Source organism: Mustela lutreola, chromosome 7 (genome assembly GCF_030435805.1).
Source record: "Mustela lutreola isolate mMusLut2 chromosome 7, mMusLut2.pri, whole genome shotgun sequence".
NCBI lineage: Eukaryota > Metazoa > Chordata > Mammalia > Carnivora > Mustelidae > Mustela > Mustela lutreola.
Window position 1 is genome coordinate 102,024,351 of NC_081296.1, and position 24,398 is coordinate 102,048,748.

Sequence of the window (24,398 nt, forward strand, 5' to 3'; positions counted from 1 at the left end):
TCTGATTGTACACAACATGGAAATTCAAGCCATTTTTTCCCCCAGAAAACTAGTTTACTAGCACACCACTGAACCAAAAATAAATTTAAAAAATAAAAAGATAATGACGTTAATTAGAGGAATTTTATACCAATAAACTTGACAATTTAAGAAACATGCTCTTAGGGGAAAAAAAAACCGTGAAAAAGTGATTTTTGGGGCACCTGGGTGGCTCAGTGGGTTAAGCCTCTGGCTTCGACTCAGGTCATGATCTCAGGGTCCGGGATCTAGCCCCGCATTGGGCTCTCTGCTCAGCAGGGAGCCTACTTCTGCTCTCTGCCTACTTATGATATTTGTCTCTCTCTGTCAAATAAATTTAAAAAAAAAACAGATTTTCAGTACAACTGTATTTATCAAAGAAATTCAATCTGTAATTGAAAATCTCTGTACAAAGCAATCTATAAGCCTGAGGGCTTCTTCTGAAAATTTTTTTCTAAATAATGAAGGAGAAAGTAACACAGATTTCACATAAACTTAACATAGCAAAAAAAAAAAAAAAAAAAAAGTTTGCTGACTTGGCTTTTTTAATACCTTTTTTGGTACTGAAGTGTAGTTTATACCTTTCATTTGTTTAGTATCCATTCATATGTAAATATCTATTCAAATATCTCCCTATTTTTAAATATAAGTTTGTTGTTTTATTATTGAATTTCAGGAGTTATTAATATAATCAGGTTATAAGTTATTCGTATGCTTATGGGATGAGAGTAATTTCTTCTAATTTCTGGCTGATTTTCTTAATGGTGCCTTTTGATAAACAGAAGTTCTTAATATTTTATGAAACTCAATGTCTTATGATAAGTTTTGTTTTTATAGATTTATTAAGAATATGTCATCAGAGAATAATGACAGTTTCACTTCATTTAAATCTACTGGGTTTTAGTTCTTTTTCTTGTCTTATTTCCCAATGGAAACTGCAGAAGGTATAATGTTGACTAGATGCAGAGAGAATGAACATCATTCCCTTGTTGCCAGTCTTTAGAAGGCAAGTATTGAGTATTTTGTTATTGGGAATTATCTTAGCTGGAGGTTTTTGTAGTTGTGTTTCATTACATTGACCATCCCCTTCTATTTCTAAAATTGATGTTAAATTCTACCAATTTTTTCCATATTAATTGAAATGTTATTTTTCATTTTAATTTGTTAATGTAGTAATTGTATCAACTGCTATTTGAATATTAAACAAATATGCATTTCTTGGATACAATCCACTAGATAACTCTGTATTATCCTGTTTATATATTGGTGGAATTGATTTGAAAATACTTTGTTCAGATTTTTATATCTGATTATGAAGGCTACTAGCATTTAATTTTCATTTCTTGTAATATATTACTGCCTTCTTTTACTACTAGGGTTATGGTGGCTTGTAATAGGAGTTGGGAAGTGCTTTCTCTTTTTTGACTTTATGAATTTTGTTTGTGTGTATATAGGATTGACATTATTTATTCCTATATATCAATAGGCCATGTTTTCTGTTTTAGATAATTTTAAATGATGAATATCTAAAAGATGAATAATAAATATGAATTTTTAAAAAATTCTCACATTAATTTTGATGAATTATGCTTTTCAATAAACCCATATTAGAAAAAGTTTTTCATTAAACTCCCCCATTGTCTTTTTAAATTTGTAAATTCTACAGTAATGCCACCTCTTTCATTCCTGATGTTAGTAACTTATAGTTTATCTATTGTTTTCTTGATCAGTCCTTTTAAGAATTTATCAACTTTTCATCCAGGAATATATTTTTGGCTTTTTTTAGTTTTGTTGCTTTTTTTAATATTTCATTGACATATGCCCTTTTAAAATTATTTTCTTTCTTCTCCTTTGGGTCTGATTTCTATGTCTCATATATTCTTTGTTTCTCCATTCCTCTTTTCTTGTGTTTATCAGCATGATTCAAGTACTTGACAGCATTTAGCACTCATTAAAAATTCTTAGCTAATTATAAATAGAAGAATATAATTAAAATGACAGCAGTAAATATTATATTTAATGGTAGAGTACTTAAAACTTTCCCCTGGAGACTGGAGAAAATGAGGATACATGATATTCTACTCCTATTACACATGTAATTTGTATGGCTTTGGCAATAAACCACATAAGGAAACAAATATAAAATATGTAAGGATTAAAGGAAGAAATACATCTTTCATTATCTGAAGCCAACATGATTCTGTATTTAGAAAATTCAAAAGAATCTAAGACATCATTATAATCAATAAGTGAATTTAGTAAAGTTGAATAATACAAGGTCATTTGCATTACTGTATACCAGCATAAGATAAATAGGAAGTGGAATTTTAAAAATGATACTATTTACATTACCAAGAACAATAAAACTATCAAGTACTAAAAATAAATCTAACAAATGTTTAAGACCATTCCCTGAAAATCACATACTTTTTTGAAAAAAATTAAAGATGAGAAGTAAATGAAGGGATAGATAATGTTGATAGACTGGAATATTTGCATATTATATTCAATCCAAATAAAATTTTCAGCAGTTTTTTCTTTGGTGGCAGGGTGAACATTAATAAGCTGCCCAGAAAACGTGTGTGGAAACACAAAGGGCCAAGAATAGCCAAGGCAATCTTGAAAAAGAAGAAAGAAAAGCCAGATTTTTAAAAGTTTAATATAATGTTATAGTAATTAAGATACAGTAATATTAGTGTAAGTATAAACAAAAACCAATAGAATCAAAATGGGTCCAGAAACAGGGCCACATGTATTTGATAGTTTTATGCATGACAAGGGTGATATTGCAGTGTAATGGGAAGGAACCGTCAATTCAGTAGGTGGTGATGAGTCAACCAGACATGGAAATTGAAAAAAAAATTACCTTATGCCCACCTCAAACTACATATTAAAATCATTTCGAAAGGAATTAAGGGTTAAATATTATAAGTAAACAAACTTATAGCAGAAAACAGATGAGTATATCTTTATTAGCTGGGGTTAGAAAAAGGTTTCTTAAGTGGGATACAAAATGCACTAATCTTAAATTTTTTTGATAGTTTAGACTGCATCAAAATGAAAACTTTGATGCATGATAGGACGACATTGATTATGACAAGCCATAAAGCAGGAGGAAATATTTTTCAATAAATATATTCAGTAAGTGATATTTCAGAATATACAAAGAACTCTACAAATAAAGAAGAAAAAAACATAACCCAAAAGGGGTATATGCGGCGGGGGAGTGGGAGGTGAAATCAGCCAAAAACTTGAAAAAGTAATAGTCAAAAAGATAATCAAATGGTCAAAAACCATTTGAAGAGTTGCTCAACTCATCCATCCTAAGACAAATGTAATTTAAAACACAGTATGATTCCATAGTACCAATAGAGGGGCTAAAATTAATTAATTAATTAATTAATTAATTAAAAAAATACAGACACTATCAAATGTTGACAAAGACGTAGAACAAAAGGAAAGTTTGTAGAAGTGTACATTGGAAAATTTGATATTAGATAGTAACCTTCTTACCCTATAATTCTTAAGTTTATGTCCAATAGAAATGCATTTGTATATTCACTAAAAGATTGGCACAAAAATATTCTGAGTATAACTATCACATAAAGTTATCAAACTGGACATAAAAGTTCATAAACAGTCAAATAAAATAATTTTGTTATATGTATCAAGGAGAACATTATATTATAATGAAAATAAAAAGGCTCTGGGTATACACAGCAGCATATGAATCTCACAAATACAATATTGGGACAGAAATCTAGACACAAATTGCACTGTATAGTTCCTTTTATATAAAATTTAAAAGAACAAAAGTAGTCTGAGAAGTTCAAAGTCAGAATAGAGGTCACATTTCAGTGAAGCTGTGGAGGAAGGGCAGGAGGAAAGCTTGACCGCTATTAATTCTTTGCTTCTCAGTTTGGGTGCTGATGACACACATATGCTCACTCTTTGAAAGTTCATTAAGCTATGTACTTATAACTTCCACAATTTCTTACATTTTATAGGTTAAAATTAATTAATATCTTATACTGCATTTTTAAGATAGTGATTTAATATTGTCAAATTATATCATCAGCAAGCAGGGGGCATTCTATGATAATCAAGTATTAAAACTGATAACGAAATCATGGGGACACTGAGTCTAGACTTCCAAAACTGCGAGAGAAATAAACTACTGAATAAGAACCTTGCTATCTAAGTGAGTATCATCATTTATGTCTCTGAGCACTCCCACCAAATAAACTTCTATATTAATAGACCAACTGCAATCTGTTACATGCCTCCCTTTTGAGTTTTTCTATTTCTGTTAGAAGAAATTGAAAGGAAATGAAATGTACTACACTAGAAACAATCCTTCAAAACAATTTTCTGTAAAGAAAGTTAGCATTTGACTTGTACTATACAAAGGAGCTATAATATGACATTTTTCATCTACCTTAGATCACACACACACACACATACACCAGGATAATTAGGAGAAATTTTAGGAAGGAAATTGATAAAGGCAACATAAATACCTATTATTTCATTTTCCATTATGTTGGTTTCACATCTTCGATAACCTGATGTCTTCTAGTGCTATGAGAAACATGAAGATTTTATAGGAATCGGGAGCACCATAAATGACAATATTGTGTTCATTGACTCCATGGGGCTCAATGGATGGCATGGGGGAGAGAGCATGTTTTAGAAGCCTAAAACAGAGCTCTTATTGTCATAGCAAAAAAACAGGTTTCAACAAGATGGGATTGGGAGGGAGATAAGCCATAAGAGACTCTTAAACTCACAAAACAAACTGAAGGTTGCTGGGGGTGGGGGGGTCAGGAGAGGGTGGTTGGGTTATGGACATTGGGGATGATATGTGATATGGTGAGTGCTGTGAAATATGTAAGCCTGATGATTCACAGACCTGTACCCCTGGGACAAATAATAATTATATGTTCATAAAAATAATTATTTAAAAAAAAGAAAATTTTCCCATCTAAAAAAAAAATGGGTTTCAAAAATTAGAAAACACATTGAAAAACTAACAAATCAGGTGAGAAATGTTACCAAAGCGAGTACAGAGCTTCAGAAGAGTCTTAAGAAATGGATTAGGTGAACAATTGAAACTGAGAGAGAGAGAGATCATTAAAACCCAGAAGATAGGAGCTGATGAAGATGGGCCACAGAGAAGAGGAAGTCCCCAGTAAAGACGGCCCATGCAGCCTTTTCCCAAGATGACTCACAGAGAGAGTCGAATGTCAGGTTAAGAAGTACTGACCTCTGAAACGCTGAGATGAATGTCAAAAATCGTTACACTCTGACATTAATATTGTATCAGAATGTACAGTGCTTTTTTGAATTGTGTTTTTTTTTTTTGTTTTTATTTTGTTGTGTGTGCATGTGAATAGTTTTATGTACCTTTTAAATTGGTTTTGGGTGCCTGGGTGGCTCAGTGGGTTAAGCCGCTGCCTTCGGCTCAGGTCATGATCTCGGGGTCCTGGAATCGAGTTCCGCATCGGGCTCTCTGCTCGGCAGAGGACCTGCTTCCCTCTCTCTCTCTCTCTGCCTGCCTCTCTGTCTACTTGTGATCTCTCTCTGTCAAATAAATAAATAAAATCTTTAAAAATAAATAAATATATGTTTATAAAAAATAAAAAATTAAAAGTCAAAAAAAAAATCTTTAAAAATAAATAAATAAATAAATAAATAAATAAATAGGTTTTAAAGGAAACTTTTATCTAGGCAGAGTTTGTGAACAGCAGCACTGTTTTTGTTTTGTTTGTGGCGGGGAGGGAGTGAGAGAGAGAGAGAGAGAGAGAGAGAAATGGGACAGTGGGAGAAGGAGAGAGAGAATCCCAAGCAGGCTCCACACCCAGCTTGGAGCCTGATATGGGGCTTGAGGCCACAACTCTGAGATCATGATCTGAGCCAAAATCAAGAGTCAGACACCTAACCAAATGAGCCACCCAGGCATCCTTGAAAGGAACACTATTGACATTTTGTACGAGATAATTATTTTTCTGTCAGTGCTCAGCAGCATTTCTGGCTTCTACCTTTTAGATACCCAAAGGTCACTACCACCTCCAGTCAAAACAATCAAGAATGTCTCAATAAACTGCCAAATATCCCCTAAAAGGAAAAACTGCCTCCTGTTGAGAACCACTGACCTAAGCAGGTAAATAAAATGATAAAATGATACCACTCTCTCTCTCCCTCTTTTTTTTTTTTTTTTTTGCAATAGGTTTGCCTCATCCATTCTATCATAGCTGAAACTCAAATGTGAATTGTATTATCTCTATGCATGTTAAGTAAATAAAGTTATATGGGGCATAAGTTATAGAAAACATGGAAAGAATAATCCTAATGTTTATACAACTTAAACCTTCTATAATTAAAAAGTAAATGAAAGGTTTTTAAAGTATTTTCCCAATTTTGTGATTCTGAAAATTAATTAAATAGTTTGGGAATACATTTATTGACTTCTCCATGGATAAATTTTCACTTACTAGTCATTAACACTTGAATTAACAGATGAATTCTGGTTAAGAGGAACTTGAATTTCTGGGTTGATTCATTTACAGGCACACACAATTTTCAGATAAGTATATCTGTTGAAGCAAAAGAGTAAAAAAAGAAGAAGAAGAAAAGATTCTTTGAAAGCTAAAATGAAGATATCTTATGGAGTCTGGAGAGAAATAATTTAAGAACTAGGTTTGATTGATTCTATTTAGAAATTTGCTGAAGCATTTACAGAGAGCACTGGTTTTGGAAGTATTTAAGACAGAATTCAAAGGGAAACAAAAACAAAGTAAACAAAATTTGGCAGGTTGACCAATTCAATTAAAAATTGCATATACAATCTCATGCAAGTTAAGACTGCAAAAAATTAACTTTTAAGCATCATTTTAAAATCATAAAATAAGATGTATAAATTAGTTTCTGAAAATATTCTATTATAAAAGGGGGGAATTAAATATAGATTTTTCTTTAAAAGTTTATCAACAGTTTCTAACATGTCATTAATAAGAAAATAAGAGTAAATTCAAAAAGCTAGTTAACATCACCATTCTGGGCAGCAAAGAAAAGAGACACTCGTTCTAAATATGTAAAGATTCTCATTTTTCAAAGACCACTTTATATGTCACCTTCTTCTGTGGAATTTTCCTGTTTCTCCCGAATCAGAATCAACTGTTTCTTCATCTGAGGTTCCAACAGTTCATGCACATGCTTCTATTGTGGTTATGGTCTTTCTTAGGATTTATGCCTGATACTTTTCTCCCTGTAAATGTAAGACTCTGTGGTTTCAGTGACCACACTCGTTCCTCTTCCTGTCCTTCATAGCAACTGACACAGATACAGGTTAGAGCAGAAATTTTCTAAATACCTATGAAAAGCATCGTTCACATTGATCTAGGTTTAATATCCTGTGGTAAGTAACCAAAAAATATATATAGAAAATAGAATTTTGTTTTAAAGTTTAATGGTTCTTTAATGTTTATGTTAATATGTGTAAATCTGTAGAGCCATGTATTGGTACTCATGCATTTCTGTGGGTAAGTTTGTAAAGAGAAATAAAGAATGATTAAGACAAGAAATGGGTATAGGTTAAGGTGCATTTTGGCAAAATTGAACCATAGATGGTTAGAGCAAAAGTATCTTAGAGTTAATTTACTGCAATTTCTTGGTTGTAGAGAAAAGGAAGCAGAGGTCTGTTTACATACTCATGATCTGATATCTAATTTAAGGGAAGCCAGAACCATATCACAGATCTCTTTCCTTAAATCTTACTGCCTACAGACCATTTAACCAACACGAACTCAGTGAGGTGAATCAGTAGACTTGAGAAATAATACCTGTCATAACAATAGGACAAAACAAAAGTGAATTATTGGGATTTCATCAGGATAGAAAACCTTTGCACAGCAAAGGAAACAATGAACAAAACTAAAAGAAAATCTATGGAGTGGGAGAAGATATTCACAAATAGCATATCAGATAAAGGGCTAGTATCCAAAATCAATATGGAACATATCAAACTCAACACCCAAAAAAAACAAAAAATCCAGTCTAGAAATGGGCAGACAACATGAGCAGACACTTCTCCAAAGAAGACACACAAATGTCCAACAGGCACATGAAAAGATGCTGACCATCACTCATCATGATGGAAATGCAAATCAAAACCACAATGAGATACCACCTCACATTGGTCAGAATAGCTAACATTAACAACTCAACTTCACTCATATGTGCAATTTAAGAAACAAAACAGATGAACATAGGGGAAGGGAAGGAAAAATAAAATGAGATGAAAACAGAGAGGGAGGCAAACTCTAAGAGACTTTTAACTGTAGAAAACAGTTGCTGGAGAGGAGTGCGGTAGGGAGGATGGGGTAACTGGGTGATGGGCATTAAGGAGGGCACTGGATGTTGTTACATGCAACCGATGAATCATTAAATTCAACCCCTGAAAGAAATACTAAAGTAAATGTTAACTAAGTTGAATTTAAATTAAAAATTTAATTAAGAAAACCCCAAAAACAATAGGATAAAGAAGACTGAATTAGGAGATTTCAAATTAATATCATTGTTTTAGCCCTATTTTACAACTATAGGGTATACAAAATAAAACCCAAAACAAAAAACTAAAAAAACAAAAAAAATACATAAAATGCCTTCAAAGAAACTGATTAAATAATTTTTAAAATAATGTTAGTTGAATAAGGCACTTATTTTCTGGATATTAGCAAGTATTGACTTTTACAGCACTACTACCAGTTGGCAGATCTCTTTTCGAGTGGAGTTAAATATGACTTCATCTACCAAGGAGGACAATATAAGCTTTAATAAAATAAAACATATATAACTAAGCTGTCTGTAGATCTTTATGTAAACATAATAATAAGAGCAGGTGGGGCACCTGAGTCACTCGGTCAGTTAAATCATCTGAGCTTGGCTCAGGTCATGACCTCAGGGTCTTAGGGATCCAGCCTGAGTCAGGCTCTGCACTTAGCATGGAGTCAGCTTGTCCCTCTGCCCTTCCCCAGACTCATGTACGTGCATGCACGCTCCCTCTCTCTCAAATAAATAAATAAAATCTTTAAAAATAATAAGAGAGGGCAGTATCTAGATAAACTTCTTTTACTTGAAATTATATTTTATGATAATTCCTCATGTTATTTCAATGAACAAATTTAAGTTAGATATATCCTATTTATGAAAAGAAACTGAGCTATCTGTATTCAGATGAGAATTACTGAATTTGATAATTTTCATATTTTGTATAGCCCAGATTAATTTTTTTTAAATAATAATGAAACCATTTCAGAGCTATAAAACATAATATAATAAAATTCTCTCTGGTGTTTTGGGGAGAGGTAATTACTACAGAATATTAAATTGGGAAAACAGAAATAGAGCATTTAATCTACATGAATAATTGGGACACCTGCACACAGCCGACAGCTTTGCTTTTGGAGAATGTTAAAGATGGTTTTTTATAATTTCAGGTCTTATCGTTATAGTTTTTATTAATGAAAGATCATGGAAGAAAACTGTTGATAAATGGAAATTTAATTTGATTAAAATGCCTGAGAAGTACAATGACCTTGTTATTGAAAATCCACAAATAACATACTTTTAAAAATATACTGAAAGCTAAATTTAATCAATTATTTCTAGAAAATTGTCAATTAATTCTAACTTTCTGATCAATGGCTTGAGATAGATCTTTTGACAAAAACAATGAACATACTTTTTAAAGTATAGGTTACTTGTTCTATTCCTTGTTTATATTTTATGCTTTATTCATGCAGTTATTTTGTATCTTTGTCTTCTGTGATTCAATTGGTCTCTTCTAAGTAATAGAAATTCTTAAAATTCTTAGACATTAATTTGTAAAACAGCCAGTGAAAGTAAAGGAGTCATGCTAAGTCCTTCACAATGCAATATCATTTAGAAAATCATAAACTATAAACACTTTCTTGGTTAGAACTTGGAAGTATGCCCACCATTACCACAGGAGAAAGTGCTGACTAACAAAGACAGAATTTCCTCCACTTAAAATGATTATATATTTAAGAAAGAATCCCTAGTAAGTCTCTGGCAAGGCAAAAATCACAGGAAATAATAAAGGACATTAGTCAGCTAAGTTTGGGAACTAGGGAGTGGATTGCATATTTTTTAAAACTTGACTAAATTTTGTAAGGCACTATAGTACCCTGGTTAAGCCAGTGGCCCTGGAACCATATTGTCTGGGTTTTGATTCTCAGCTTTGCTGCTTAGACAAGGCTTGTCTGGGGAAAGTTACTTAACTAGTCCTTCATTAGTTTTACTTTTCTTTAAAATGGGAATCATAATATTTTTTACCTCATAAATATTTTGGAATGATTGAAAAGTTAATGTACACAGTGTGCCTGGTAGTTTCATACATAGTAAATGTCCCATCAGTATTAACTATTACTATTACCTAAGTGGAACTGATATATTCAACTGTTTATATTTTTTTCTCCTAGAATTTTAGAATTATACTTTTTTTGGTAATAAGCCTAAAGATCCCTTAGTAATATTAGTAATGTTAGGAGTGCTAATATTTGATCTATTTCCAGGAAGTGAGTTCTGAACAAATACATTTGATACCACAATTCAGATTTTTAGAGAGAATTCAGTCATTTCATGTGAATACACGAGTGTTAGTTAAATCAATACTTTTCAGTACAGGGGGTTATGATGTTCCTGGACGTTACAGTATATTACTGCAAAGTTAGAGAAGTGTAAATTCATGCCTCACTGAATACATATTGACTTCCTACATAAAGGCTAAATTTATTTCAATATTGACAACTTTTTCTCTCTTTCCATATTAGAAATCTGAGATAATAGCCAACAAAAAAAATGGTCTGAACTATTTCTAAAATTAAAAAAACAGTTTACAGTGTCACTTAGTAGAGGCTAGGGGTTCAAGATAGGGGCTGATGAAATTAAGGAGAAAATGGGAACAAAATAAGAGTCATAAGTGAGCTTGAGGCAACATGGGATTTGACGTGAAGAACATGGTTTGTGGAGTACAACACATATTGTGATGCCTTTTAAAAAACATGTCTGTAGATTATTTGGCACGCCTCCCTTTGATCCTCTCTGGGAAATAGGACAGCCTTTACCACTCTTAACTATAGGATATAAACAGAGTTGCTGCAGAGGAGGGGGATGGGGGATGGGGTAATTGAGTGATGGACATTAAGGAGGGCACTGGATGTAATGGGCACTGGGTGTTATATGCAACTAATGAATCATTAAATTCTACCCCTGAGAGAAATAATACAATATATGTTAACTAAATTGAATTTAAATTAAAAATTTAATTAAGAAAACCCCAAAAACAATAGGATAAAGAAGAGTGAATTAGGAGATTTCAAATTAATATCATTGTTTTAGCCCTATTTTACAACTATAGGATATACAAAATAAAACCAAAAACCAAAATCTAAACAAACAAACAAAAACCCAAAATACAATTGTAAATGGGATTGACTCCTTAATATCTCTTTCTTCTGTCTTGCTGTTGGTGTAGAGAAATGCAACTGATTTCTGTGCATTGATTTTATATCCTGACACTTTACTGAATTCCTGTATAAGTTCTAGCAGTTTTGGAGTGGAGTCTTTTGGGTTTTCCACATATAGTGGATGGAACTAGAGCGTATCATGCTTAGCGAAATAAGTCAAGCAGAGAAAGACAACTATCATATGATCTCCCTGATATGAGGAAGTGGTGATGCAACATGGAGGCTTAAGTGGGTAGAAGAATAAATGAAACAAGATGGGATTGGGAGGGAGACAAACCATAAGTGACTCTTAATCTCACAAAACAAACTGAGGGTTGCCGGGGGGAGGGGGTTTGGGAGAAGGGGGTGGGATTATGGACATTGGGGAGGGTATGTGATTTGGTGAGTGCTGTGAAGTGTGTAAACCTGGTGATTCACAGACCTGGGGATAAAAATATATGTTTATAAAAAATATATGTTTATAAAAAATAAAAAATTAAAAAAAAAAACCCAAAATACATAAAATGCCTTCAAAAAAACTGATTAAATAATTTTTAAAATAATGTTAGTTGAATAAGGGGCTTATTTTCTGGATATTAGCAAGTATGGACTTTAAAGCACTACTACCAGTTGGTGCATCTCTTTTTAAGTGGAGTAAATTTGACTTCATCTACCAAGGAGGACAATATAAGCTTTAATAAAATAAACACATATAACTAAGCTGTTTGTACATCTTTATGTAAACATAATAATAAGAGTAGACTGGGCACATGGGTGACTCAGTCAGTCACCTTGAATAGAATGCAGATATGACATTGCATGACCTCAGAGCCCAGGTTAAAAGAATCCACACAGTTCTTTGGGTCTTTGCCCTGAGATCCAGTAGAAGTCTGGCTACTTGTGAGCCTGCCGTTTGGAGAAACAATGTAAGACTATTGAGAGTCAATGACAGAGACAGAGACTAACCTAAAGAATTTAGCTGTTTAAACTTTTTAGTTTAGCCTTGAAAAGCCTTGAAGATGATTCCAGCCCTACCTGCTTCCTGAGTACAATCATATGAGAACCTGAATTTTTTAGCTAAGACTCTGAACCCCCAGATTTGTGAGCAAAACAATTGACAGCTTCAGTTTTGAGTTACTGTTTGGGGGTGGTTTATTACACACCAGTAAATAATCAGAACAATATGACCTTTCATATTGTTATATCACACAGAAGTTTAGTATGATTTAATATGTATATAAAGTTTCTTAATTTAGCTTAATATCATTTAGTACATAACTAGGATATCAGAGAGAGATAGATGTCTGGAAGGAATGCTTATTATAAGCCAGTAAAGTTGTTAAAGAGATCCATTTACTCAACATGTATTTATTGAGCATCTACTATATGTTGAGTAATGTTCTAAGTTCTAGGGATACATCACTGAATGACCATGGATAAATTCTTCATCCCCACAGTCCCCATGCAAGATTCAGACAATAAATAAAGAAATATGTGTAAATAGCTCTAAGCAGCTATTTTATAGATATAGAATAATGTGTCTAAAGTATAGTAGATAAAGAATAGAGGGACATGCAATGATAAGGAGAAATTTGACTTCCATTTTAGGTGAGATGGAAGCCATGGGGAAGAGTTTTCATCAGGAGGATGAGATCATTTCAATCTGATTTTCAAAGTGATTGAAATGGCTCCTATATGAATGTAACTGAGATGGCTACCTGCTGACAAAAATCCATACCCTCTTATTCTTGAGCACACAGTAAGAATATGTTTCCCAACTTTCGTGTCATTGGGTGTGACTGTGTGCCAATGATGACCATTAGGATGTGAGTAAAACTAACACTTATCTGACCCATAAAAGATCTCCTATGTGTGCTCATTTAAGCTCCTTCCCACTTCCAGCTGACAGGGAAACCTTAGAACCCACAGACGGAAGATGGCTGAGACACCATCAACCTAGGTGTCAGAATGAGTGCATGGAAAAGACTCTCCATACCCACACACACACTGATCACACACACTGATCTCACACACACACACACACACATACACACACCAATCACACACACAACACCATCAGCAGCATTATCAACTAGGAAACATCTGAACTTTTTCATGAGAAAAATCTAAAGTGTTCTTATTTCACATAATTATATGTATGGTTCTGTTAGCAGCCTAGTCTACCTCATCTCATAAGTGGATAAAAAAGGGTCTTCTAAAAATGGAGCCAGAACAGAAAGATGAAGGAAAAGACTATTTCAATCAACTACAGGAGATATACTGATAGTTTACACAAAGGTGGTGACAGTGAACTTAGCAACACGTAACCAGATTCAGAGATTCAGAGTACAGTTTGAAGACAGACCCAACATGGATCAAGATGGCAGGAGGGGAGCCTGTCTATTTCATCTCAGTCCTGCTGGGGAGCTTTCTGTGGGACCAGCTGGAGCTCTGAAATATTTTCTTTGAAAATGTACCTGATCTACCTGGGGAAGCCCAAACCTGTGTGGCAATAGGACAGAGGTGACCACACTGGAATTTGTGCACTCTCACACAGTTTCCCAGTAAGCATTTCCACTAAACAGATTAGAGTCACAAGGAAGGAGAGGCTTGTTGTAGGCTCTGTTTAGTTGGCTGCTTGGAGGAAAGAGAGAAGCCTTCAGCAGAAAGGGGAAAGGACACTGCATGACAGCTTGTACTCAGAGAACGTGGCACTTAAAGGGACTCTCGGGAGATGCCATCACTAGGTCTCAATCCTTGATATACATGGATGTACACTCATCTAGATAGAGGAATCTCCCAAGAGTCCAATAAGATGCCACATAAAAAAGAAAAATGTTTTATATAGAGAAGATCTCTCTACTCCACCCTAAGCTATGGCTGTCAGAACCTGGCGATCAGATCATGGGTGGAGAGGGTGGGCAGGACAGTGGAGGATCCACAGACCAAGAGAAAGAAGCCAACCATACCACCAACTCTGCTTTCCCAATGCAGGTCTCTATCCCAGTGTGAACCCAAGCTGGTCAGGAGAGAAACTTTACATTAAATCAGGTGTGGAGTTTTACTACTATGTTGGATCATGCATCCAAAAACATTGAACTAAATCCATGCTTGTGATTTGAATGTACTGTAAGACTCTCTATTTCTAATACTGAGCATAAATGTCATGGGCTATGCCTGACTTTTCTTCCTGAAACAGGGAAGATTAAACCACTGAATAAAATTTAAAGAGACCACAGGAAACTAAAATACAATAATGTCTTGATCACGTTATGAACCATGCTTGTTCAGCACAGTGGTTCAATTCATGACAGATGAGAAATGTGGAAATGACGTACTGAACAGGAGTTTGGAAAGCACTGAGTCCAGGCCATGCTACTTTTCTCCTGACTTGGGAGAAATATGGCTCAATCACTAAAATTTCTTGAAGAATCCTAAGACAAGGCATTGCAGCTCTATTTCTAAATGCCTAACAAAATATTAAAACATACAAGAGTGCTCTTCAGTTTTGAGCTTGCTTTCTACATGAAGTATTGTCTACATTACTTAAAGTGTTTCCTATTTAAAAATATCAAATGACAATTTCAGAAATGTTTGTCAAGAGTTTTATTCCTGTCTGCCCCCTATGTTCTGATTTTTTTCGTCCATGAATATTCTCAAATTGTAATGGGAATTCTATGCACAAAATATCCCTGGAGAGAAAACCTGGTCTATGGATTTCGATTTAATTACAGATAAGAATGGGGGAGGAATAAACGTAGGGTTCTATTTTTACTATATCCATAACACCACTAATCTGAGACGCTATAGAGGTCTACAAATTCAGAAGACTTGAAAATAATTTCTTTGATATAATAAAAAGAGAACCATTTTCTTTAACTGAATTCCTTGGCCTCTGGGGCAGAAATCAGATGCCTCACATTATAGCAGCAGTTTCTCTCCCCACATGCAATCTAGGACCCGTTAACCAAGGCTATTTCTATATTCAGTAACATTTTATACAAACTCGATTTTATGAATGATGTGAATGCCACTGCTGAGAGGTCTCACTGGTAATATAATACGGTGATGCAAATGTACGCTTCAGCTAAATTAAAGGCATAAAGATAAATTATAAATTGGGGAAATACATTTTTCAGTTATATGATTTTTTTTTTTTAGGTTATTCCTGTCAAAGTTGGAAACTGTCCTTTGTAAGAACACAATGAAAATTGCTAGACAGAATGGGAGAGAGCAGATCGCTTCCTGAGCATGTATGGGCTGTGGCTTGTTAGTCCCATATGGAGGGCGCCTGAGCAACACAAGATATTTTATGCTAGATATTCTGCAGGTTGTATAGGAATTCAATGCAATTGCAGATAATCTTCTGGTCTAACGACATTTAAAGCATCACTTTTCTCTAGTGAATTCCTATTCACTATAAAACAATGGAATGAAAGGTTCTCCATTCCATCCATGAGTCTTAAAAATAGTTTGGCAATACTTTAATCTCAATTTTTGTAGCAAGATTTGGTAGAATTATTTCATGGCTATTTGAGAAAGCGTGTGTTTAGAGGTAAACAAATTAAAAGCAGAAATAATAAACATGGGTGATTTGTACGGTTCTGTTCTTTTTTCTTGAAAACTGAGGTGTCAGAAGAACAGAATCTGGTAACTCACTGAGACAAGGCTTAGAGCAGTCCCATTTCACTGATATTGGTATGGAAGTTAGGAAGGTTAAGATACTTCCATTCAGGGACCCTGTCTTTTTATTTATTACTATATATTATCCCTTTGTATTCTTATCTTCCTTACAGAATTGTAAATTCCTTTGAGGGTAGGGGTTTAGTCACCGATCTTTGTAGTTACCCCAATGTATCCCTTACAGATTTGCTGAGTTGTTAGACTATGGTGGTTGTCCAGTAGAAATCTATAAAATCAACTGAAATAAAGATCACATTCCATTAGTTTTAAAATCCTTATTTATGTTCACATTCAAATATCTCTAAAATCAGAATGTACCTTATGGTCAATACCCTTCTATGACTACTATTAGAAGAGCACAGCTGTGGTGATCTGGCTTGGAAGAAAATCAGAGATAATATTTCTCTATAATTATGAATTATAAACATTCTTAATGAGAAAGACATTGGGTAGAAAACCATAGTCATCAAAGACTGGGATTAAAACAGTTGCATTGGTTCTCAGTGTGAAATTTTAAGAATAATTTAATAATTATTTAATTATTTAATAATTATTTATTAATAATAAATAATAATAATGAATTAATAATAATTTAATAATTTATTTTCCTTTTTACATTTACTAATGAGTGGTATATGGTTTAAAAGAAAACCTAAGTATAAACAGATCTGAAAGACTTCTTTCAGCAACATTCTATTTCATAAGAAAACACTGTGGTAGCTTAAGTGGTGTTATGTTTTACTTTGTAGTGATATATAAAATAATGGAACACCCTGCAATTACTAAATATTGTATGGCCCATGATTTTGTAGCAGGTAGCCCATTTTCTAGTGTCTAGATTTGTATCTAACACCCTGCAATATTTTGAATAGAGCATGCTTTTGGTTAAGTAACATATTTCTAAGAATTTGGAGAGTAACAGGTAACAAAAGCACCATAATTCATGTTCACAAAATCACAAAAGTTAATCTCAATATAATCAATTATGTTTTGCTTCCATTATAATCATCCATCATGAGAAACTTTTATTTGCTGTGAGAAGAGTCCTCTTGGGCATATGGATATCTATTTTAAATTTAGAGCCCTTGGTGTCCATCCTCCATCCCTAACCCAGGACCATGCCAGGTGAAGTGAGACATGCAGAAACACAGTCTCCTTACACCCTAACTTACATCGTCCAAACTGGAGGGATAGCATCTCTTTTACAACTTGCAGCAGCCACACTAAAACATCAATCCTACCGTTGATTTAGCGACCACATTTATGTAAATTCCTCAAATACACTTTGTTTTTCATGAGCTCTGACTTTTCCATGTCTTTTCCTAATCTCAGTCTGTTAAAACTCTACTCAGTCTGAAGAACCTGATGTAAATGTCATTAGATATTTCCTAAAACCTCAGCTAGAAGATACTGTAATTTTTATATGTCTATAGCTTTTGTTTATGCCTCTCAAACACTGTATCATAGGGCTATTAATCAAGGTATTTTATTTTCACTGATAGTATAATCCTTGAGTACAAAGTAATGTTTTATAGATTTCTATATAATCCCACAATTTAGAGCTCTGCTTCTAATAGGGATTCAATAAATGTTTATTAAACATCTAACTGATACATTTGCTAAATTCCTAAACTAATACACAATCTGAATAATAAAGTTTAATGCTCTATGCCACATTTGCATTTTCATGATTTTTTTTTTACTAAGAACATATAAAAACTATTCAATGGAATAGTTTCATAATATCATTAAGAATGTTACAAAAACTATCCAATGCAAATATAAATTATGGTTATTAAGATTGAGAAATTTTAGTATCCATTAGATATCATTCATCAATTATAAACAATTTCCTATGTATTTTATACATACATGCAATATTTGAGGAAATGTTTTTATATCAAACATTATCTGTTTTGCAGTAGCCTGGTTGATCCAGAAATCAATGTGGTAACACTCTCTAGGCCAACTCACCTCTCACAATGATGTTGGTGGACTTTTTTGCAGGGTTTCCCACATTATTATTGGCGATGCAGCTGTAAGTACCAGCATCTTCTGAGGTGATGGCGGGTATGGTCAATGTTCCTCCATTCAAAACAGTCTTTTCAGGCAGAGTCCCAAAGGACCTGACCCAGGTGAGAGTGGGCGCAGGTTCTCCTCCTGTTGTAACACATACTAATGTTATGGCCTCTCCAGGATTTACAACTATAGGGTCATCCACCAAGAGTTTAATTGACGGAGATGCTAAAAGACATAAACAAACAAACAAACAAAAAATGCACTATTTAGATCCGTTACAACTGGAATTCCACAGCATGCTTTATATTTATTCAAACAATTAAAAAGACATACTCTTTTCCTTTGCCAAAATCTTATTGTATTAATGAAGTTTAAGCCAGATAAAATGGTTACTATATTAATTACATGGTAAAAACCTATAGAAGTGTATTAAGAATATTACACATATAGAGAGGAATTATAATTTGTGTATTCTGAGATTATTGTTCCGAAATTAGGATGACGAGGAGGATTAAAGTTTTTAAACAAAAATCCCTTTCCCTTTGAATGCTGACAATCACCATTTGCTTCTTTCCTTCCAGGTATAAGTATTGCAGCTGTTTAGTCCTTGTATTTTCATGGTAGGGATTGTCAATTATTTAATTTTGGGATCATTCTGAGGTGAAATGATACACTTCTGTACCTGAACACAATGAAGTAAGAGATAAAGGCATAGATCATTATAGTCTTTTATTAAGCTATGGGCCTAGTTTTTGATCTTGAAAGGCATAACAAAACTATCTAATTCCAATGCAGTCTCCATACTTCATCTCTCACCTCTCCATTGACAAAAGATCTAGACAGTGAGTTCTCATCACCACTGCTTTAAAACAAACAAATGAGAGCTCAAACATAGTCACCAAACTGTGCCTCCTAACCACCCGAATGTTTAGTTTATAATAATCTCCCCAGTAAGAATAGTCATTTGCAATCTTTCAGGTTAAAACATACAAAGATAAAATATCCATTCAAAAAAATGCTGTGTTAGACTTTTCATCAAACACTCAAAATAGAGACAACACAAAAAATATGTATGTTCACAGACAGCATTTTTCTGCTTACATTGCAGTGCTGGTCTCCAACAATGCATCCCTAAAGAAAAACAGGGAGATGCTGTATGCTGGTATTTAATCTCACATATTCAGAGATATTTTATGCCAAAGTCAAAACTGTATTGTATGAAATCAATCCATATTAGAAACGCTTAACATGTTCAATTGTACTATGTGATTTTTTTTTTCTATTAACTTCAGCTTAGACTTGGAGAGTGTTTTTCTCAGAATAAAAAGTAAATTCTTGTGTGGCCTGATATTCATCTTCCTTTTTAAAACAAAACAAAACAAAACAAAAAAGGAGAGCAAGAAAACAATCCCCTGTTATTATCATGGCACTGTGGAAGAGGCACGGTTTGTCTGGATGACATTTTTAAATATAATTTTTGCATGTTGGTCCTTCTAACATGATTTTAAATAATATGGAAGTTTTCAAAGTGTCTTAATAGCCCTCATGAGGTGTTGACTTTAAATTATAAAGATTTATGACTAAAATTAGAAAATGTACACAGTGAAAAGAATATGGAAAAGGCACTCATTTAGTAGAAAAGAGCATTCTCTGAAGAGTTAAGGTTGTTAAGCTGACAAGAGATATTACTATTTAAATATTTTTAAAACAGATATTATATTTATTGATATATTGCCACAAAAAAGTAAAAGATCTCCCTATAGCCTAACTGAACCTTATTTATACTATAAACTCTTACAAATGGATTTAGTTAAAATATAATTCTAAAGATTCCAAATTTTATATCATGTTAACCAAGCTCATTTGTTTTACACCATGTTTCAGTAAAATTAAAAGTCCCAAGGCTTAGGCACCATTAAGAGGGAATGCAAGTTGGTGCAGCCTCTTTGGAGAACAGTGTGGAGATTCCTCAAGAAATTAAAAATAGAACTTCCCTATGACCCTGCCATTGCACTACTGGGTATTTACCCCAAAGATACAGATGTAGTGAAAAGAAGGGCCATCTGTACCCCAATGTTTATAGCAGCAATGGCCACGGTCACCAAACTGTGGAAAGAACCAAGATTCCCTTCAACGAATGAGTGGATAAGGAAGATGTGGTCCATATACACTATGGAGTATTATGCCTCCATCAGAAAGGATGAATACCCAACTTTTGTAGCAACATGGAGGGGACTGGAAGAGATTATGCTGAGTGAAATAAGTCAAGTAGAGGGAGTTAATTATCATATGGTTTCACTTATTTGTGGAGCATAACAAATAGCATGAAATACATGGGGAGTTAGAGAGAAGGGAGTTGGGAGAAATTGGAAGGGGAGATGAACCATGAGAGACTATGGACTCTGAAAAACAATCTGAGAGTTTGAAGTGGTGGGGGGGTTGGGAGGTTGGGGTACCAGGTGGTGGGTATTAGAGAGGGCACGGATTGCATGGAGCACTGGGTGTGGTGCAAAAATAATGAATACTGTTATGCTGAAACTAAAAAATAAATAAATTTTTTAAAAAAGAGCATATATTTGGACTATAGAAACATACAATGGTGATATAAACTCATGAAATATTTGTCCCTGAAATTGACTTGTACAAGAAGAATTGTTTTTCTATTAGACAGAAAATATTTAAAGGAAAAAGCTCAAGAAAATTCCAAAGCTCAAACAATAACACATACATAACAAAACCATTGTTCTACCTCTAATGTACTATGCAGAACTATATTCACGGTCATATTTTTAAAAAATCCTCTTTTCGAAAATGGAACTGAAAAAAGAATATTGTCCAACCTTTTTTATTGAAGATGGCATTCATTTTTCTGATTATCGCTGATATTAAAAATACCCCAGGGGCACCTGGGTGGCTTAGTCACTTAAGTGCCTCACTCTATTTTCGTTCAGCTTATGATATCAGGGTCATGAAATCGAGTCCTACATTGGGCTCTGTGCTGCATATGGAGACCGCTTGAGATTCTCTCCCTCCCTCTGCCCATCCCCCAACTTGTTCTAATTCAACATTCTCATAGGGCTTTTCAAAGCTCATGAGCAAAAATTGCTATATCTATTTCATCATCTACCTTGCAAATGAATGTTATTTTTTCTCAGTGTCCTTAAACTGTCCAACCATCCTGAGTATGCATTATAAGCTTCCTTTTTAGCACTTACATAGGTGTATAGGAAATGAGAATGAGAAATCTCATTGCATTAAATCATATAGGTAGCTGAGTGTTCAGTAAATGCTTATAACATGTGTTGGTCAGATTATTCTATCACTGTATCAGTATAAACATGTAAGACCACAGAGGTCATCAGTTTCCTTCTTAGTATGAGAAAAACACAGTGTCCTAAAACATACTGCAAGATCTAGACACCCATACATTCTTCATAACAACATGTACGAGAGAGAGATTACTATTCTAAACTCTTTTTTAAGTGATAAAGAAATTAAACACGAATGTTGAAAAGGGGACAAGAGTAACACTGAATGGAGAGAAAGTCCTTAAAAGAATACTGGATGTGGAACCTGTCAAAAGAAACCGCAGTAAACTCTACAACATGCTAAGAGGAGAAAACAGGGATTTCCTAAGGTCTGCTAGGATATCCTTCCATGTATCTGCGATCAATAGCTGGTTATGTGAAAATAATGCGATAAGAAGAAAGAAAGAATAAGGAATGAATGGGTGGTTAATGGAGGCAACATTATCCATCAGGAGATAGGCACAAACTGAAATGAATAAAAACACAGTATGAGTTGAAGGAAGGGGGTAAAAATACACATGATTAACTTCCCACTTCTGTTCTATGGCCCCACAATTTTTAAACTAAAAAATATAAAGATGACAGACAAACCAAGTCAAGCTTCTATGTGGTGAGACATAACTTAAGCTATGCTTATAGACTCAAGGAATAGAAAAAAGTTTCTCTCAAAAGAACTACTCACTTCACTGAGATGCAGAAACCACCATCTTTTCACAAATTTCACTGAAATCCATTTTCAATACACATTTCATTGAAATACAGGTTGCAGTGAACACGTCACATAATAAAAATGAGCATATTTTAGAAGTCGATTTGAAGACTGAAAATAATCTATACATTTAGTTGGGATACCATTCAAATATGATCATTGTTGATATATTGATTGATTCTCATGAAGTCCAGGAATGACATCATTTTGAGGAATTCTGTTTAAACAATGCTCCAGGATATGGCAACATTTGAAAGAGTATTCATAAATAATCTCTAATTCAGGAGAGAGGCTTTGCTACAGATATCGAAACCCAAATGCATTTTTCATTATGTTAATATTCACACACTGGATATTTCTGGAAATGATTGAGAACACAGAGTAAGTATGCTCCTTCATGGAAATTTACAGAAATGTCTCCTAGAAGAGACTTAGTTGATAATGCCAAACTGGGTTAGCACAACATTTTTTGTTTTATCATTTTTGTCGTTGTTGCTGCTGCTGCTGTTAAGAATGAATGTTTTTAGGTGTGTTGCTTATTTCCCTAGCAAAACAAATTTCAACACATTCTTTCATTCAATAAGTATTTATTGACCACATACTATGTATTTAGTCCCTGTGATAGGCGCTTGAGATGTACTGGTGGAAAAAAAAAAGTCAAAGAATCCCTGCATTCAGAAGCTCACATCCTAGAAGGAAGAGAATCAGCCCTTTTCCCATGACTCCATTGTCTTAAGTGATTTTATATATTTATATCACCTGCCTATTCTTTGAAGTCATGTGCATTTATGATCCCTGATCAAGATGCTTATGCCACATGAGCAAAATGAGTATAGAAATTGCCAAAAGATATTCATTATAAAACGAAACATTACAAAACGGAACAAATGTTATTTACATTTGATTCTAATCATTGAACAAGATAAAATGGAAAAATTAGAAATGCAACTTATTTTCTTTTTTTATATTCTTTTTAAAATAATTTTTAATTTATTTATTGACAGAGAGAGTGAGAGAGGGAACACAAGCAGGGGGAGTGGGAGAGGGAGAAGCAGGCTTCCCACTGAGCAGAGAGCCAGATGAGGGGCTCAATCCCAGTACCCCGGGATCATGACCTGAGCAGAAGGTAGATGCTTAATGACCTAGCCACCCGGGCACCCAGGAACTTGTGTTCTAAGATGAGCAAAAGACAATGAAGTCAAAATCTTTATTTTAGTCAATAAGCTATGTCAATACTTGGGATACTAATACATAATGGCCTGATATGTCTTCATAAACTTTGGGAAACATGATGAAAAAAAACTTTAAAACCACATATATCTCACCCTTTCAGTCAATAAAACCTAACTAATCTTGCCAAAATGTGAAATATTGGGAAATTTGGTCTCATTCAAGTTTATAAGAATGAGAGCACTCATCTGCTGCTGCAGCCGAATCCCAGAAGGTCGTCACTCATGGAGAGAAATCCAAGCTTAAAAATACTTCCAAGTAAGAAATTTGCTGTCCATAGAATTTTCCTGTTCCTTATAGAAGATACAAGGTGCTGAATAGTACTGCCAGTTTGAAAAGTGTCCTCTTCACGAGATCAGTAGGGCATGAATTCACTATACCTGCTGCCTGGAATTCTCTTCCCATGCTTATCCACCTGGCAAACCAGTGGTCAAGTGCTTTACCATGCTCAAATGTCAGTATCAATTCCTCACTGGATTCCTAGTTTTCTTGTCTAAGACAGTTGAATTATTTCCTCTTTGTATGACCATAGTTGTTTATAGTAACTATCCCTCATGCCCCACTATGACAATTAGAGCTATTACCCCTACCCTTTCACTGTGAGATATTTAGGAATAGGATATGAGGGTGAGAAGGGTGATTTTTTTCATGTTTGTATCAACATCAACCAGAAAAGGATCTCATGAGGAATTAAGTACTCAATAATGTCTCGTTAAATAAAATAATGTTAAATTTAAAGATTAGAGAACAAGATGCTCAACATCACTGATTATCAGGTAGCTGCAAATCAAAACCACAATAAAACATCATATCACAGGGTGGCAAAAAAAAAAAGAGAGAGAGAGAGAGAAGGAATAACAAGTGTTTTGGAGGCTCTGGAAGAAATGGAGCTCTCACATTACT

At 34.0% G+C, this 24,398-nt stretch overlaps 1 protein-coding gene across 1 annotated transcript in view; it reads right to left on the reverse strand.

Annotated features, from left to right (window-relative positions):
• Nucleotides 1-24,398, reverse strand: part of MDGA2 (MAM domain containing glycosylphosphatidylinositol anchor 2) — an 879,614-nt gene that overhangs the window by 281,745 nt on the left and 573,471 nt on the right. Inside the window, exon 6 of the mRNA XM_059182014.1 lies at nucleotides 18,204-18,473. Coding sequence (XP_059037997.1) covers nucleotides 18,204-18,473 — 270 coding nt within the window. The remainder of the gene's footprint in view (nucleotides 1-18,203; nucleotides 18,474-24,398) is intronic.